The sequence below is a fragment of the Coloeus monedula genome (genome assembly GCF_965178545.1).
Source record: "Coloeus monedula genome assembly, chromosome: 4".
Taxonomy (NCBI): domain Eukaryota; kingdom Metazoa; phylum Chordata; class Aves; order Passeriformes; family Corvidae; genus Coloeus; species Coloeus monedula.
This window is the reverse complement of record NC_138784.1, coordinates 63,132,472-63,147,885: the sequence shown is the minus strand read 5'-3', so window position 1 is coordinate 63,147,885 and position 15,414 is coordinate 63,132,472. Positions and strand designations below refer to the sequence as shown.

Below are 15,414 nucleotides of genomic sequence, written 5' to 3'. Positions count from 1 at the left end.
CTGTCTACTGCTGGGGGCGGGGGGCGAATAATGATCCGGGCTTCCGGCTGGGAAAAAAAAAATACTGTGGAGCTGTTCTAAAATGACCTGGTATTTTCAGCCAAATGCAAAGTTATGGCGCCGGCCACACCGGCTGTGTGCGGAGGGGGCGGGGAGGCCCTGAGGGGCCTCGGCAAGGCCGTGTCCCTCGGAGCCCGGGGCGGGCACAGCCCCTGCCCGGGCCGTGTCCCTCGGAGCCCGGGGCGGGCACAGCCCCCGAGCCGGCGGGCCGCGGCTCTGCCCGGGCCGTGTCCCCCGGAGCACGGGGCGGGCACAGCCCCCGAGCCGGCGGGCCGCGGCTCTGCCCGAGCCGTGTCCCCCGGAGCACGGGGCGGGCACAGCCCCCGAGCCGGCGGGGACCGGGGCCGCCGAGCGGCGCCGCGCCTGCGCCCTGCGCTCTGTCATCCGCGGCGCCGCTGACGCGGCGGGGGCGGTGCTGCGGCCGCGGGGACCCGCGGGGAGTGCCCTGAGGGCTTTGGGCGGCGGCACCCGCGGTCTTCCCGTTCCCTCGGCACCATCCTGCGAGGGGAATCGGCGGCTCGTCGGTCGGCACCCGTGGCGGGGAAGGAAGGGCTCGCCGAGCTGCCGCCGGGCTAAGGAGCTGCCTGGCCTCCCAGCTCAGGCCGTGGTCGGCGGCGCCTCGCCCGCAGCCTCCCGGAGCCCGCAGAGCCTTCAGCCGGCGCTTGGAAGGGTCCGGCCCTCAGGCCGAGGTGGGTGCTGAGCCGCGGGGCTGAGCTGGCAGCTGCTGGAAGGGATGCGCCCAGACTCCTCCTGTTCCTCTCTCCTGTAACCTGATCCTTTCCTCTAAGTATGAAAAGAGCACCGCTTGGCTAGTTTTTTCCTGCCGTATTATGTCTATATTGCTGCAGTTTTACTATTCTGTTTTCTTTATTCGCGTCTTCCTCTGCAGCACCCTTGGTCACCCAGTTTGTTCTTCCTGGTGCTCTCTATTGCCTCTGCAACTCTGGCTCATCAACTGCACCACTTTCTCACTCCTGTAGTCAGTTTAATAGGGGGGATTAGCTTAATTAAAGTTTGTAGCAGATAAAGTGTAAGTGTATAGGTTTTTATTTTTTAATACTGTTTTGAAAGTGATACTAAGAAATTGAGGATTGAACTAGCCAAACACTTGTCATTGTTGCCTTTTTTGTTTCACTGTGAACATCCTCTCAATGTCAGGTTTTCTCTAGATGCTGCCAATTATGTAGATCAGCAAGTGTCTTTTATGCTATACCGTGTGGGTTTTTTTAGTAAATATTTTAGTGATGCATTTACTTTCCAAATCATTGTAAGGCCCACATGGATACTTTGCTAGTAACACATCAGACATGAGTTGGTATCTGAAATATCCTAAACTTGTGAAAAGGTAAAGTGGAACATTATCTTCCATTGCATTTAACAAAAATACTTTTTTTGTAGTTTTCATTAAGTTTTCTATATTATATATGCATGAACTACGTATCTATTGGACTAATAGTAATAAAATTAATGCTTTTGGGCAAGGAAGAATTATCCAGATGTATTTCTCTTAAGTAGTTAATATATAATAAATCACCAGTTGGATATGTAAGCAAGGTTTTATCAGGTCTCAGATAAGACTTAAGCCAGCAAATTGTCTCACTTAAAGCGATATAATTCATGAATGTGGTATTTAAGTCTCTGTTTGTATTGAACTGTCAGCTTTTCATGGAGTTTTGTTCCTCAATAGGTAATATTTGTTTGTGCTTACTGTGGGCTAATTAGAAATTATATACTCAGTATTGCAGAGAAAGAAAACATGGCAAGCATTGCTGTTAGAGAGAAAGAAGTCACTAGAGATCTAGATCACTGTGATATTCCATACTATGTTTCTGAATTTCTGGAAAGAGAACTTGGAAATGACTATGATTCTCTGGGGAAGCTAGACAGCCTGATTGAAAAGCTATCTGAAAACAAAAAGCAGTTAGAAGAACAGGTAAGCATCTTTCTATTTTGTTTTTTTCTTCTTCTGAACATGCTGCATGACTGATTAAGAATATGAAACTAAATGAAATGTATCGGTATCTCAATGGTACTGCTCTACACAGTGCAGTGTTTTTATGTCTGCCCTAATACTTCTCTGTCAATGCAGGTACCTACAGTTTCATCGGAAGTCCCTAAAAGAATTCAGAATGCCTTAAAGAAAGCAGAAGATTCCAAAAAGTCTCTGAGTCAGCTTCTAGAGGAAGAAACTGTTCTGTCTGAGTCCATCAATAGCCACTTGCTGAAAGCTCAGCCATGGATGGAGGATCTCGATGTAGTGATTGGTCAAGTAGAAGAGCTCGAGCGACACCTGGCCTACCTCAAATGGATTTGTTGCATAGAAGAGCTGAGGTAGAGTTCCTGAGTACTGTATATATGTTCTGAGACTGGTAACCTGGTTTATCCCATTATTAAAGTATTTTAAATGCAAGAAAGTTTTGTCTTTACTTTTCAATATACAAGTGATTATTTTCTGTTATCATTAATGAATATTTGGCCTTGACTTCTCTGTGTTTTATAGTGATAGCATTCAGCAGTATCTGATGACCAACAATGTTCCGGAGGCAGCCAGTACTCTAGCATGCATGGCAGAACTGGATATTAAACTTCAGGAGTCATCTTGTTCTCATCTTCTTGCTTTTGTGAGATCCACTGTTAAATTCTGGCATAAAATCCTTAAGGACAAATTGACGAGGTGAGAGAGTTACTGTGACTCCTTCATCTTCACGTTGTACTGTAAGTTCATGTCCAAGTGCTTACTTTGTGTTGCAGTGACTTTGAGGAGGTGCTGGTGCAGCTCCGCTGGCCCTTTGTGGGACCACCTCAGTCCCAGGCATTTGGCCTTGCTGCACCAGCCAACGCTCCTGATGTGTACAACAACTTGGAGATGCTGTTCTGTCAGCTTCTGAAACTGCAAACCTCGTATCCTTTTAAATTGTTGTGTATTTTAGCAGGGGTAAAAACTGTGACAGATGCCCATTCTCAAGGAGAATTATTTAAAATTTTGTTCTCCCTAAAGATGGAAGATAATTTATGTTACTTTGTATTAACATTAGAATGTTGTGGGGGTTTTTCTTTGGGTTTTTTTGTCATTTAGAAAGTGCCAATTGCCAAATTTGTCCTTTTTGGCAGTAGCAACATTTTCACTCCAAGTCATCAGATCCAGTGCTCATGGTAGCTGGCAGTTCAGTTGCATGAGGATCAGGCCTTACCCTGCTTGGTATCATTACCCGTGCATGTTAATTAAAAAATGGTGATGTGTGTTTCATTACACACAGTTAATGCTTTTTGTTTTATAGCCTTTTGTGAAATCAGCTTTAATCACTTTAATATGTCCCACTGCAGAAGGAAAAGAGGGAAAAGTAAAGATACATGTCTTGGAAGGAGACTTTGAGGTTGTTCAGAAGGCACTGCTGCTCAATCTGTCCCTGATTTTTGTGAATTAAATAATTCACAAAAATTAGTTAAAATTAAAGCTCAACTAAGCCTTTTTTGTGTGTGTGAGACTGTGGCTGCCTTTTTTTTTTTTTTTTTCCCTTTTATCATGTAGTAGAAAGATGCAAGGCCATTGTCCACAACCCTGAGTTGGTAACAATTTTGGTTTGGCAGAGTGGCTCACTTAAATCCATTACATGAAAACGGGAAATCATGTGTTATGTTTATTAATCCCAGGAGTCTTTATCCTCCTTTAACAAATATGAATAAGTGTGTCTCTTGGACAGCCACTGTGTTGGTTTCTGACAATGGTGGTTTGCTGGATTCTTAAAAGTTTCCCAAATTAAACTGACTTAAGGGACTTGTATTGTCATTGAATAAATAATCCCTAAAGGCCTGAGTTATATTAAATTTTACATAAAGTGGAATATTTTGAAATATCTTTTACATTTGAGGAATTTCACTGTTTTCATAATACTGCCTTCAGTCAATGGTGTCGAACTAAGCAGTGTTCATTTTTATAAGCACATTCTATTGAAATGATGATGTTGGGGTAATTCAACACTTAAGTCCATCCTTGACTGTCAAACTTAGAGATGAGCTGTTAACCAAACCTAAACAATTGCCGGAGAAGTACCCTTTACCCCCTTCACCACCAGTTGTCCTCCCGATACAGATCATGCTGAATCCTCTTCAGAAAAGATTCAAGTATCATTTCACTGGAAATAAACAAACCAATGTTCTAAACAAGGTATGGGAGAAAATGGTTTGACATTTCTAAATGGTTTTGCAATCAACAGTTAGATTGCTGTGTTTAAATTGTATAGCTTTCACACTTTCCAGAATTAGGATTCTTCAAAATTGTGTGGTTCTTGTGCCTACCTAAGTGTGGAGAGACATCGAGATAGCACTTCGAGACCTGCCAGAGGCACAGGCGTTTTCTCTGGGCGAGGCAATGTTTTTCCCTTGCCCAGATCCTTCTAAATAAAGCATTATTACAATCTCAGACGGACTCCCATCAGTTCACAAGTTTTGATTAATTTCCTGTGTCTTGTTGCAAATGGTTTTGCACTGCTCTCTATTTCTTGAGCTCAAAGGCTGTGACTTTGAGTTTTGGTATTGTGTTTTGCCTTCATGTAACTGAAAATGTTGGATTCTGCAGGTAGGATATGAAATGTCATTAGTCTAAAGGCACTGTTAAATAATAATTTTTTTTAATGGGTTGAATTTTTTGATTGACATAAAACAAGAGATGCCGAGTTTACCAGTTGGAAACTGACTCACTTTTTGTGTGAATTGCCTTCAAATACAGAGGATTTTTCTCTGAGAATTACTGTTGGAATGGGTTTCATTGCATTAATGCCACCGTAATAGATCTGGAGCAAAGTTTGGGACCTGTTTTATAACTGTCCAGTTGCACAAATCTGCTTGTGATCACCATCTTGTGTAAATCTAAATACATTTGCAATCTTGATAGATGTTACTACAGAGCTTTTAAAAATACTGTTGTGTATGTTAGTGGGAAAGAGGTGTTTTAGATATGAACAAAATTACTTAAAAAGCAAATGGAAGAAATATGTTCAAGACCTAAAATTTGCAAACAACAATAGGTGAACAACTATTTTAAAAATAAGAACTTGTCAAGAAAAGGTTACAGGTAATCTAGTGTCAGATCAGAAAGGTATTTCAACAGGGCCTTGCTGAAATTTGGGTTGGGTTTGTTGGGTTGGGATTTTGTTGTTGTTTTTTTTTTTTTTTTTAGTAATTACTTGGATAATGCAATAAAGAAAATACCAATGTAAAATACTTGAAAGACAGCAACCTGGACAGGGTTACAGGTATTTCAGAGGAGAGGGTCAGAGTTCACAATGACCCTGCCCAGTTGGGGAAGGAGTGTTAAACCCAACAACCCAAGCATGCTAAAATTAATGACACAAATGAAAATGAATACAGAGGTGAGAAACAGACACAAAAAATGTGAGTGCACCTCAGCACTCACTTGGCTGTTGGGAATGAAGAAAATGGGAACTGCTTCCAGTTGCACTAACACTGAAGTAAGCATTCATCAAAACCTGCAGCCCGTGGAATTTTTGTGGAAACTGAAAAAGCTTAAAGGCATTAAAACATGAAATGAGAAGGTGATAGATTCCCCACTTCTAGGGGGAGGGTGGGGCTGAGGTTAGGTACAATAACAGTAAGAGCAGAGCTTTTTTCAGGAGAGCATCCTTTTTGATGTACCAAGAAATAAAGGCCACATGGGAGAACAGAAGTATATGAAGCAGAAACAAGGCTCTCCTGACTGAGAAAGCAGTAGAGAAAGGGGAAATAAAAATGGAGCTTTTGCTTGAGAAACAATATTTGGTCCATTTAAGACAATGAAAATCCAGAAATATTTTTCCGATAATGCTTTTATATAAATGAAAGCTAAGTAAAACAGTGAAAGACTTGTGTGACCTGAGATCAAGAGAAGGCAGGGAAAGAGAGCAGTATTTTTAGAAATTTGTCCTAAAATACTAATAGCACTTGAATAAATGTTGTTTGGATGCATTTAATAATTTTTTTTCTTTTTTAAATAAGCCTGAGTGGTATTTAACACAAGTACTTATGTGGATTGGAAATCATTCCAAGTTTCTTGATGACAAAATCCAGCCAATACTGGAAAAGGCAGGATCTTCAGTGAATGCTGGGGTAAGCAATTAAATGGTTTTTTAAATGCGAATATAATAACTAAGTCAACTTCGATAGATATGTGTGTAAGCCCATTTCCACTGGAATCTGTATGTGGTGAGACTTAGTCTAGTAGCAGTTGGTTGTGTACATGTTTGCATGTGTCAGTATTTCCTATCTCTGACAATGACTTTTTTCCTTTCCAAAGCTTGAATTCTCTCGTGCTCTAGTAATGCTGATTTTGGAGAAGTTGGCTGCTGATATTCCCTGCCTGTTGTATGATGATGCACTCTTTTGTCACCTTGTGGATGAGGTACTTCTGTTTGAGAGAGAGTTGTACAGCATTCATGGTTATCTCAGCAGCTTTCCCAGTTGCATGCATATTCTGTCAGAAGAATCCTGCTTCCAAAGGTGGCTAACAGTGGAAAAAAAATGTAAGACTTCCAGTGGATTTTGTTGGCCTTTATATTGCACAATCAGAAAGTATGTGTCTGCTTACACAGCTACCCTTCTCAAGTAGGATAAGTCACTTGGACAGGGCTACTGCCAAAAGCATATGTATTTTTATGCTCTGTAATTATTCTGAATAAAAATTGATTAGGTTTCAACAGTGCTTCTGTATTTTGTAGGACTCTTGCCCCTAAGCTTTATGTTATCAGGTAGGCTTATTTTTAGACAAATGTTAGGTGTGTGCAAACAGAGAGGGACATTAAATTGAAATAAGGGAGAGTTACTAGTTTTTGAGAAATGAAGAAGAAATATATTGGAAAGGAGCAAGGCAACTATTACCAAAAAAAAACCAAAACAAAACCAACCCCCCAATCAATTCTGACATTTAACTCTGTTAATAGTGTTGTAAATGCAGATACATTGAAGCTGGTTTTGTATGAAATGAGTTGTCAGTAGTTTTTATAACCTGAAAATGCAATATTTAACTTAGTAAAGGTAAGGCTTTTATGTTAATATATTTTAGAGGGGTTTTTGTTGGAATTTTTTTAAATTCAAAACTTAAAAGTTTTGTGCATCTCAGTTGCTCTTCAGAAAATGGACTCTATGCTTTCATCAGAGGCTGCATGGATATCACAGTATGAAGATATCACTGATGTAGATGAAATGAAAGTTCCAGACTGTGCTGAAACTTTTATGACTCTCTTGTTAGTTATAACAGGTAATTGTATCTATGGGCATTGCTCTTGTTTGTAATGAGTAGTAAAAAACCTTCAGCTAACATATTTCTTTAGTAAATATTTATTGTCAGCAGCAGTCACCAAATAATGTTGCAAAGTTGTGGTGTTTGCAGTTTAATAAAAGCATCCTGTTTGTTTTGTATTTTGGACACTAACACATGAATAATCTTGAGCTAGTGACATGTTTACAAAATAATAATTAAAAGTCCACGTGATATTTACCATATTTTTTCTCGCTTGGCAGAACATAATTTGTTGCAATTCTTTAATAAATCCTGACACTCATTTTGAATCTGTAACAATTCAGAAGCTATTAAATAACTTCTCCCTTTTTGCAACAGAACATAAGAGCAGGTATGTTTTCAGGAGACACTAAATTGCTTCTTCCGTGGCTTGCTTTCTCTTGTGACATTGGAGGGTGTGGTATAACCACACATTGCTTCAAGTGTTAGAATACAAACTGCTCATGGAATCAGGAGGGGGAAGGAAGTAGTTTCTTTGCATGTTTAGCTTTTGCATGAGCAGTTTCCCTGAAATCATTGATATATCAGCTGTTTTAAATACTGACATTTAAATATTGACTATATGATGTTCTCATAGGCGTAAGGTGGTACAATAAGATGCCTGTAATGTTTCTTTTTGAAAAGTTTTTATTTAGTTTGAAAAGCCTAAAAACATTTAATTAATGTCTTTCCAGACAGGTATAAGAATCTTCCAACAGCTTCCAGAAAACTACAGTTCCTAGGCCTACAGAAGGAGTTAGTTGATGATTTCAGGATACGATTAACTCAAGTAATGAAGGAGGAGACAAGAGCTTCCTTAGGATTCCGATACTGTGCAATCCTTAATGCTGTTAATTATATAGCAACAGTGTTGGCAGACTGGGCTGACAATGTAGTAAGTAATTATTCTTCTGTAGGAAAAAAGAGATTTTAAAATGGACTTTGGATGTTTGTTTCGTAACAAACATTTTATTTTCAGCACTTTTTAGGTATATTCAGGAGAATGAATTACTGAAAAAGTAAAATGAGATATAAATTCAGATTTAGTAAAAGATGTATAAATAAGGACAGGTTATTGAGGTCTAAGCTGCTAATTATAAACTTTCTAGGGAAATGCAGAGAGAGCCTGCAAAATGGAATAATCTGAAGAGACCAAAAAAAAGTAGTCTCTTTTACATGTGTTTTATTGTAAAAAAAAAAGTGAATTGATTTTGGAGATCTCTGAACCAGAGCAGCAGCCTTTGCCTGGTCCTTGAACTCCTCCCTTGGCAGGAGAGCTTAGATCCAGTGTGGGTTATCTGTGTTGCAACACGGTTCAGCTGTGGCCCACAAAGGCCACCCTGATGACTGGGAATCAGTGACTGCTATACAACAGCCTGGTGGCAGCACGGCCTAGTGCAGAATTCCAGCTTTTCTATGGATATTGGTGCTAATGGTCAAAAAACCTGTTACACACAGAGTGTGCAGAATAAGGTATTGTGTGTGCTGTGGGCAGCCTCCAAATTCTTACTGTCTTCACAGGAAGCTGTGGCTCTAGCAGGGGATGATCTTGCTGTGATATGACAGCAGCCTTCATGTTGTGTAACTGCATCTACTACAGTGTCTTGATCTGCTTAAAAGAAAAACCAATAAGCTGTTACCACAATGTCACATTAAACTTGTTAAACTCAATTCATTTTCTTGCTGTTGTCAGCACAGTAAATTTATGATTCAATGAATAATCATTGCTAAGAATTACAATTCAAGTTTACTTTTGCAAATCTTAAAGAGGTCAAGGTAGGGTTTTTTAAAAGCATGCTGCTGGCAATCTTAAAATATCTTTTCAGTATTTCTTTAGATCTGTTCCCTTTACCTATCTGTTGTTGTATCTGAAACCTGTATCAGTTCCATCACTAGAATTAAACCACCATGTTTTGTTTTTGACTAAGTCAGGACCACAGGGAAAGATAAGAAAATGTTTTCAAAATCTTAAGTTTTTAATTTTATAAATGTGCCAGGAGAGGCTTTTCTAGAGCTGTGCCTAACAAAGTACCACTGAAAAGTTCAAGGGATAACCATTTTTTGTGGTGTTCCTCTCTGGTTTTGTTTGCCTAGTTCTTCTTGCAGCTGCAGCAGGCTGAGCTGGAGGTTCGTGCAGAAAGTGACACCGTGAGCCAGCTCCAGCTGGGACAGCTGGCATCCATGGAGAGCTCGGTCTTTGATGACATGATCAACCTCCTGGAGCGCCTGAAGCACGACATGCTGACACGACAAGTAGATCATGTCTTCAGAGAGGTCAAAGATGCTGCAAAGCTCTACAAAAAAGAGAGGTGATTCTGTTTGTTTAATCTCTTCCCATATTACAGTATTGTTTCGTGTTAAAAATATTGAGGTCAGTAAAGGCAAGAATAAATAATAGGCAATATTTCTTTTCCTGAGTAGGAAGGCTGCAGGGTAATAAGTTCTGGAAAATTCTCCTGATTCTTACCTTAGGACTGTTGTCATGATATGTTTTCTAAAGTAGTTCCACAATTAGTGAAAGTATTACTAAAAACCCTAGGAAAAATTCTGGATTGTTCTAGTTTTCTATTTTGAACAGGAATTATTTTCTTCAAAGTAGTATTGAAGATTTTATGCAAAATGGCCTGTCACAACTATTCTGGCTTCACAGACTCCTAGGGCTTCTTGAGTATTTTCTCCTGAGTAGAATTTCTGAAGTACTTCCTAAAAGGAATAGAACTCAGTGATTTCCCAATTAGATGGGATTCCCTAGAATGACATGTTCAGAGATTTATAACTAAAGCATGAGTTTAATATTAAATGAAATTCAAACATAGCATTAGACTGATAACTTTCAGATTAGAAATGGGAAAGCACTGCCTCTGAAACATTGTAAATGGGTAAGATTTTTTTTTAAGGATAATTTTAGCTTCAGCTGTTGTAATATGAGTTATTTCATTCTAATGACTGCAGTGCAATGGTTTCTTTCAGGTGGTTGTCTTTGCCCTCTCAAGCAGAGCAAGCAGTGATGTCTTTGTCGAGCACGGCATGCCCAATGTTGCAGACACTGCGAGACCGTTTGCTACAACTGGAGCAGCAGCTCTGCCACTCTCTGTTCAAAACTTTCTGGCAAATGCTTGCAGAGAAAGTGGATCTGTACATCTATCAGGAAGTGGGTATCAGTGTGACCTGTGCATTGCTGTGTAGGTGTCAGGGACTGGCTTAAACAGCAGATGCCCCTCTTTGTATTTGTAGATCATTATGGCAAATCATTTCAATGAAGGAGGAGCAGCACAACTCCAGTTTGACATGAGTCGGAATTTATTCCCCTTGTTTTCACACTACTGCAAGAGGCCAGAAAACTACTTCAAGCAGTAAGTAGGCAAGCTTCTGATCTATTCGTATTTCAAAAGTGAGTGTCCAGAGAATTACAAGTGTTTTACTTAAAACCGAGATTTTTTCACAGTTAGTTTTGATCCACACTTTAAATGTATGGATCATTCATGCTTCTGATGTTTTCAACTAGGAAAGTTGATTCTGTGGCATGTGCTCAAACAGCAACAGATTGTGGCATGTGTCCTGGAGTATTTTGTGCAGTCAGGATGTCTAGATAGATTAACTTGTGGAAGGAATATTAAGTAGCACAAAGCTCTGAAACTGGGGCCAAAGAAACTAGTTAAAGATACAGTTACAACACAACAAACTTTATTGTTAGAAGAAGGACTATAAACTATGTTCCTTCTTAGGATTGCCTTGTATAGCAGTCTAGATGCTGTCATGGATGAGAAGCCACTACTTTCTTTGTGGTTGGTCTTTTTCACTAGCCCACAGTCTCCTAAAGAGTCCAGCATCAAACTCCTTGGCTAATTGGGGCTGAAATCTGAATATTTTTAAACCAACATGGAGCATGGAAGGTTTTTTTGTTAATACTTAAATTTGTGCTGCTTACATTAATCCATGTAACCTTTCCTCTAGCATAAAAGAAGCTTGCATTATCCTGAACCTGAATATTGGCTCTGCCTTGCTTCTGAAGGATGTCCTACAGTCAGCTTCAGAAAATGAACCATCAAAGCCAAGCCAGCCATCTGCAACAGCAGCACTAAATGAACTTGGACTTTATAAACTGGCTCAAAGGGATGTTGAGATTCTTCTTAATTTGAGAGCTAGTTGGCCAAATACAGGAAAATAAAGACTTCTTCTTCAGAAATGTTTAATAACTTGGTCTAGATTATTTATTCCAAGCAAACGCAAAGCAAATATCTTGTAATGTACTTATTTTTTAATTTCTGTATACTGAGAGATTGTTTTAATCTAAACTTATGCCTTATTCTGTACAGTTCAAAAAAAAAAATTCCAAATGCTACTGCCTTGGTGTTGAACTGTGCAGATCTTTCCATGGCCACCTTGCCATTGCATTTGGAAGCTGAAACTGTGTTCATCTCTAATGAATAGTCTGCTTTGTCAGTGTTTGCTGTATCTTTCTGAGGAACACGTAGTATTTACAGTGTAAATGCATTTTTGTACAATGTGGGCTACTCGTCCCTATGAACTGGTCAGCCTTCAGTTAAAAACAGATGTTTTACATCTCCAAATTCCAGGTAATGGATGTTCTGTATTAAAATGTATATAGTCAATGCAGAAGGAAGGAATATGTCACTGTTTTCTTCATACAAATTAAGGTTTTTTTTCCTATATGAGACTATATCTTAATTTTTTTTAAAAGTTTCTCCTTATAAATTGCATAGTGTGTGCTAAGTTTGAAAATACCAGTTGGAAGTGCTACCTACCCTTACCTGTGGACATTTGTCATAACTTGTTGTTTTTTCTTTAAAAGCAAGCAAACAAACAAACAAAAAACCCAACCAAACAAAAACCAAAACACAGCACAAGCCCAAAAATCAATTTAATTTTATTCAGTGGTAATGAGCCAACAGGTAACAATCCTTTACTGTAAACTGTAACCTGAAGGAGGAAACTCCAAAATACTATTTCATGTGCATAAGAGAGCTCTACTTTTTTTTTAAACCATCTTAATTATATTAAGAACAGCAGTTCTTAATGATACTCCCTCCAGTGCCTGCTAGACATGAATGAGTTCTTGTCATTTGTCCTTTTCAGCTGATTGCTCCTCTGAAGGGCAGGGAAGATGAGAAAAAGAGAGTACTGCTTAAAATCGACTTCACAGCTGACAAACCAGAAGAAAAACTGGGGAAGATGTCTGTTTTTAATATATATAGAAGACCAGTGCTCAAACTAATACACAGACCAGCTCTCCAGCATCTTTTTCTTCCTAAGACAGAAAAAGAAAATCTCTAGTTAGATAAGGAGGATAGTTAGTTCAGTACCTTTCAGTGATTGCAACAGTTACTTAAAAATTGCTCCCAGAACCATACCTTGACTATGAGAAATTATTAGAACTGCGAACCTATTTCATCTCCAGCTGTGGTACCAGCCCTGACAAAGAAAACAACAGGGCCTCGCAGTTCCACATTTCCAGATCAGTATTTTAACCTCTGGGCTGCCTGGTGACCTTCACTCTGACCTGAGGGGCAGGTACTGTGAGAGGTCTCCTGCGAGAGGATCCTGGAACTGAGGTGGTGGAGGGCATGGAGTTTGAATCACAGCAAGGCAAGAAGGTCAGGAAATAACTGACCTTTTTTTAATTTTGCAATGCAAAGTGACACAGTCAAGCTTAAACCAGCAAGTCCTTTAATTATGTAGCTTTGTAAATAAAAGACAAATCTCAGTAAAGTATCTCCTATGCATATGCACCCCACAAAAAAACCAAAACACCCACAACTTCAATTAAACTTACATTCCTTCCTTGAATACATCCCGTGTGATATTCACATCATCATCTAGCTCCAAATCCTCAGTGCTCAGTCCCAAAGTTTTAAGAGCTAAAGTTAACAAAAGAAAATTTCTTATGCAAGCCTTTGGAAAGAAAAATTTAAATTTAAAGGTGCCTAGATCTAACAAAAGGTAAACGTGTGTAGCTTAACAACATGTAACTTAAACATAGGAAACTTAACCACAAGTAACTTTTTAAACTTTCCAAGTTCCAGGTTGTGTGGGGAGGTGTGTGGATAATTCTGAAGTGTACAGATAGGTAACTTTGAAACTATTTTAATAATTCTGTGCAATCAAACAGTTCGCTGGGGTGCAGGTGGACGCACCTTCCCTGTACTGCGCTGGCCTGATGTGGCCCTGGCCTAGGACATCGAGCAGGCTGAACATGGCGTCCACGTTGGCCTCGTCCATGAGGAACGGGTACTCGCCCTCGGCTCGTCTCCCAGCCTTTACCCTCTCCAGCACCTGGATCAGGAACTCGCGTGGCTTTTCTGCAACGAGGTCAGATTGCCCGCGGGCACCGGGCCCTCAGCCGGGGAGCGAAGGCCGCGCAGCCCCGTTGCCCCCGCGGCCTCCCCGCTCTCGGCGGGGCCGGGCCCGTGCGCACCGGGGCGGTGGAAGAGCAGCAGCGCTCCGAGGCGGTGCAGCAGCTCCGGCAGCCGGTGCCTCCGCAGGTACTCGCGGCTCTGCTCCTCGCCCGCCGCCATCCCGCGGTGCCGGGGCGGCGTGAGGCGGCACCGGGACCCGCGGGACCAGCGGGAGGAGGGCGAGCAGAGGAGCCCGCAGAGAACCGGGACACGGGGGGCCGGCGCTCCCTCAAGCGGCTCCTGCCGTGGGACGCTCCGCTGAGGCGGGCAGGAAGCGGGAAGAGAAAACTGACTGTCCTGGAAGTCGTCACGTTAGCACCGGAACAGACACACCTCGCTCCCGGCAGGGCACCGGCTCTGCGTTGGTTCGTGGGGAAAGCAAATTACACGCGGTAGGTTTTAACACGTATGCCGGTGTTGAGGGCCTGTTAATCTGGAGAAGACTAATGATGTCCCCTCCCACTGCATATATAACTATCTCAAAGGCCGGTGCCAAGAGGATGTGCCAGACTCTTTTCGATGGTGCCAACGACAGGACGGGTAACAATGGCCATAAAACAAAACGCAAGAAGTTTCACCTCAATATGAGGAGGAACTTCTTTATGTTGAGGGTGGCAGAGCACTGGAACACGCTGCCCAGGGCGGTCGCGGAGCCTCCCTCTCTGGAGACGTTCGAAACCCGCCTGGATGCGTTCCTGTGTCACCTGCTCCAGGTGACCCTGCCTTGGCATGCCTGGACGGGATGATCTCCAGGGGTCCCTCCCAACCCTAAGGATTTTGTGATTTTGTGTTCTCACCTCCAGTCACGTTTCCTTCCACCGGCGGTACCACCTTCACTTCTCATCGCTCCCCAGGTACAGTCCTGGCTCATCCCCGAGGTGTGCGGGGATGCCAGGATGTTCCCAGTGTTCCACACCCGTGCGAGGTGCAAAACCAGTGGCCAGCAACTGAGAGTAAACATTTTAAATTTACATTTTAAAACCACTATTGAGCCTTGCAGCATAGCCTATGCAAACAGAGAAGAGACATCAAAGAAGATTTTGACTGTACTACCCATTATTAGTAGGAGAAAGATAATCAAGTAAAGCAACCCACTAAAAAAAAATTAAGGAAATCTACAAAGATATAACTATCTGCCATCAAATAAAACCAGGCAATGATAAATGAGCATATAGTAAAGAAGAAGAATATTCCTGTGAAAAGTGTAGCACTAAATATATTTAACTATTTGCCAAAACTAAAATATCTAAGACATTAATAGAATTCACTTATTTTTTCTTAGATAAAGTGGGAGAAAGGCAGCATCCAAAGCTGCAGAGATTGTACAGCCATGTGCTGTCTGTATGCTCCAGTATTTTAAACTGACTATGCTACCTGCTTTGAGTCTCAATGAGGGCTAGAGGAGCTGTAGGTTTCTAACAGTTGCCTCCTGTGACAGTTGCAGGCAGTGATGTAAACCTCCTTTTCCTAAGTGAAACATCCCATAGTTACTCAATCCATTCCTGCATTTGTCTTTTTATGCCTTTCTGCAGAGTGTGCAAAGCATTAGCAAAATTTTTTCCTAAAAAAGAGTCATAGGAGGAAGTGTAGATTGAAATGTGAAGTACAAACAGGAGAAGAGATGGTCAGCAGAGGAGAAATAAAGGTATGGAAAATACATTATTGAAA

The 15,414-nt window shown here is 41.1% G+C and overlaps 2 protein-coding genes across 4 annotated transcripts; one reads left to right on the top strand and one right to left on the bottom strand.

Annotated features, from left to right (window-relative positions):
- The first annotated feature begins 482 nt into the window (after positions 1-482).
- RINT1 (RAD50 interactor 1) lies at positions 483-11,570 on the top strand. The gene is made up of 14 exons (XM_082279656.1): positions 483-749; positions 1,798-1,993; positions 2,150-2,391; positions 2,561-2,734; positions 2,812-2,961; positions 4,069-4,225; positions 6,052-6,162; positions 6,350-6,575; positions 7,172-7,309; positions 8,026-8,225; positions 9,425-9,639; positions 10,301-10,481; positions 10,565-10,683; positions 11,285-11,570. The coding sequence occupies exons 2-14, from the start codon at positions 1,817-1,819 to the stop codon at positions 11,496-11,498; spliced, it is 2,304 nt and encodes a 767-aa protein (XP_082135782.1). The 5' UTR covers positions 483-749; positions 1,798-1,816; the 3' UTR covers positions 11,499-11,570.
- A 661-nt stretch (positions 11,571-12,231) lies between these two features.
- EFCAB10 (EF-hand calcium binding domain 10) lies at positions 12,232-13,986 on the bottom strand. Of its 3 annotated transcripts, none has more exons than XR_014226342.1 (5): positions 13,767-13,986; positions 13,486-13,650; positions 13,125-13,209; positions 12,703-12,898; positions 12,232-12,599 (listed from the first exon to the last, which is right to left on the bottom strand). XR_014226342.1 is itself a non-coding variant. In XM_082280120.1 (5 exons), the coding sequence occupies exons 1-4, from the start codon at positions 13,864-13,866 to the stop codon at positions 12,721-12,723; spliced, it is 393 nt and encodes a 130-aa protein (XP_082136246.1). In that variant the 5' UTR covers positions 13,867-13,986; the 3' UTR covers positions 12,232-12,599; positions 12,703-12,720. The 3 variants fall into 3 exon arrangements, 2 of the variants coding, with proteins under 2 accessions (XP_082136246.1, XP_082136247.1); XM_082280120.1 differs by having other exon boundaries at positions 12,703-12,763; XM_082280121.1 differs by lacking the exon at positions 12,703-12,898.
- Between the last annotated feature and the right edge of the window lie 1,428 nt (positions 13,987-15,414).

Excerpts from the sequence above, each read along its gene's own strand:
- RINT1 (XM_082279656.1), top strand. The coding sequence starts at position 1,817 with ATGGCAAGCATTGCTGTTAGAGAGAAAGAAGTCACTAGAGATCTAGAT. Across the intron at positions 2,735-2,811 it reads CTTAAGGACAAATTGACGAG|TGACTTTGAGGAGGTGCTGG; the intron begins GTGAGAGAGTTA and ends TTTGTGTTGCAG. Across the intron at positions 7,310-8,025 it reads TCTCTTGTTAGTTATAACAG|ACAGGTATAAGAATCTTCCA; the intron begins GTAATTGTATCT and ends ATGTCTTTCCAG.
- EFCAB10 (XM_082280120.1), bottom strand. The coding sequence starts at position 13,866 with ATGGCGGCGGGCGAGGAGCAGAGCCGCGAGTACCTGCGGAGGCACCGG. Across the intron at positions 13,651-13,766 it reads GCTGCTCTTCCACCGCCCCG|AAAAGCCACGCGAGTTCCTG; the intron begins GTGCGCACGGGC and ends ACCTCGTTGCAG. Across the intron at positions 12,764-13,124 it reads GATGTATTCAAGGAAGGAAT|GGCTGGTACCACAGCTGGAG; the intron begins GTAAGTTTAATT and ends TTTCTTTGTCAG.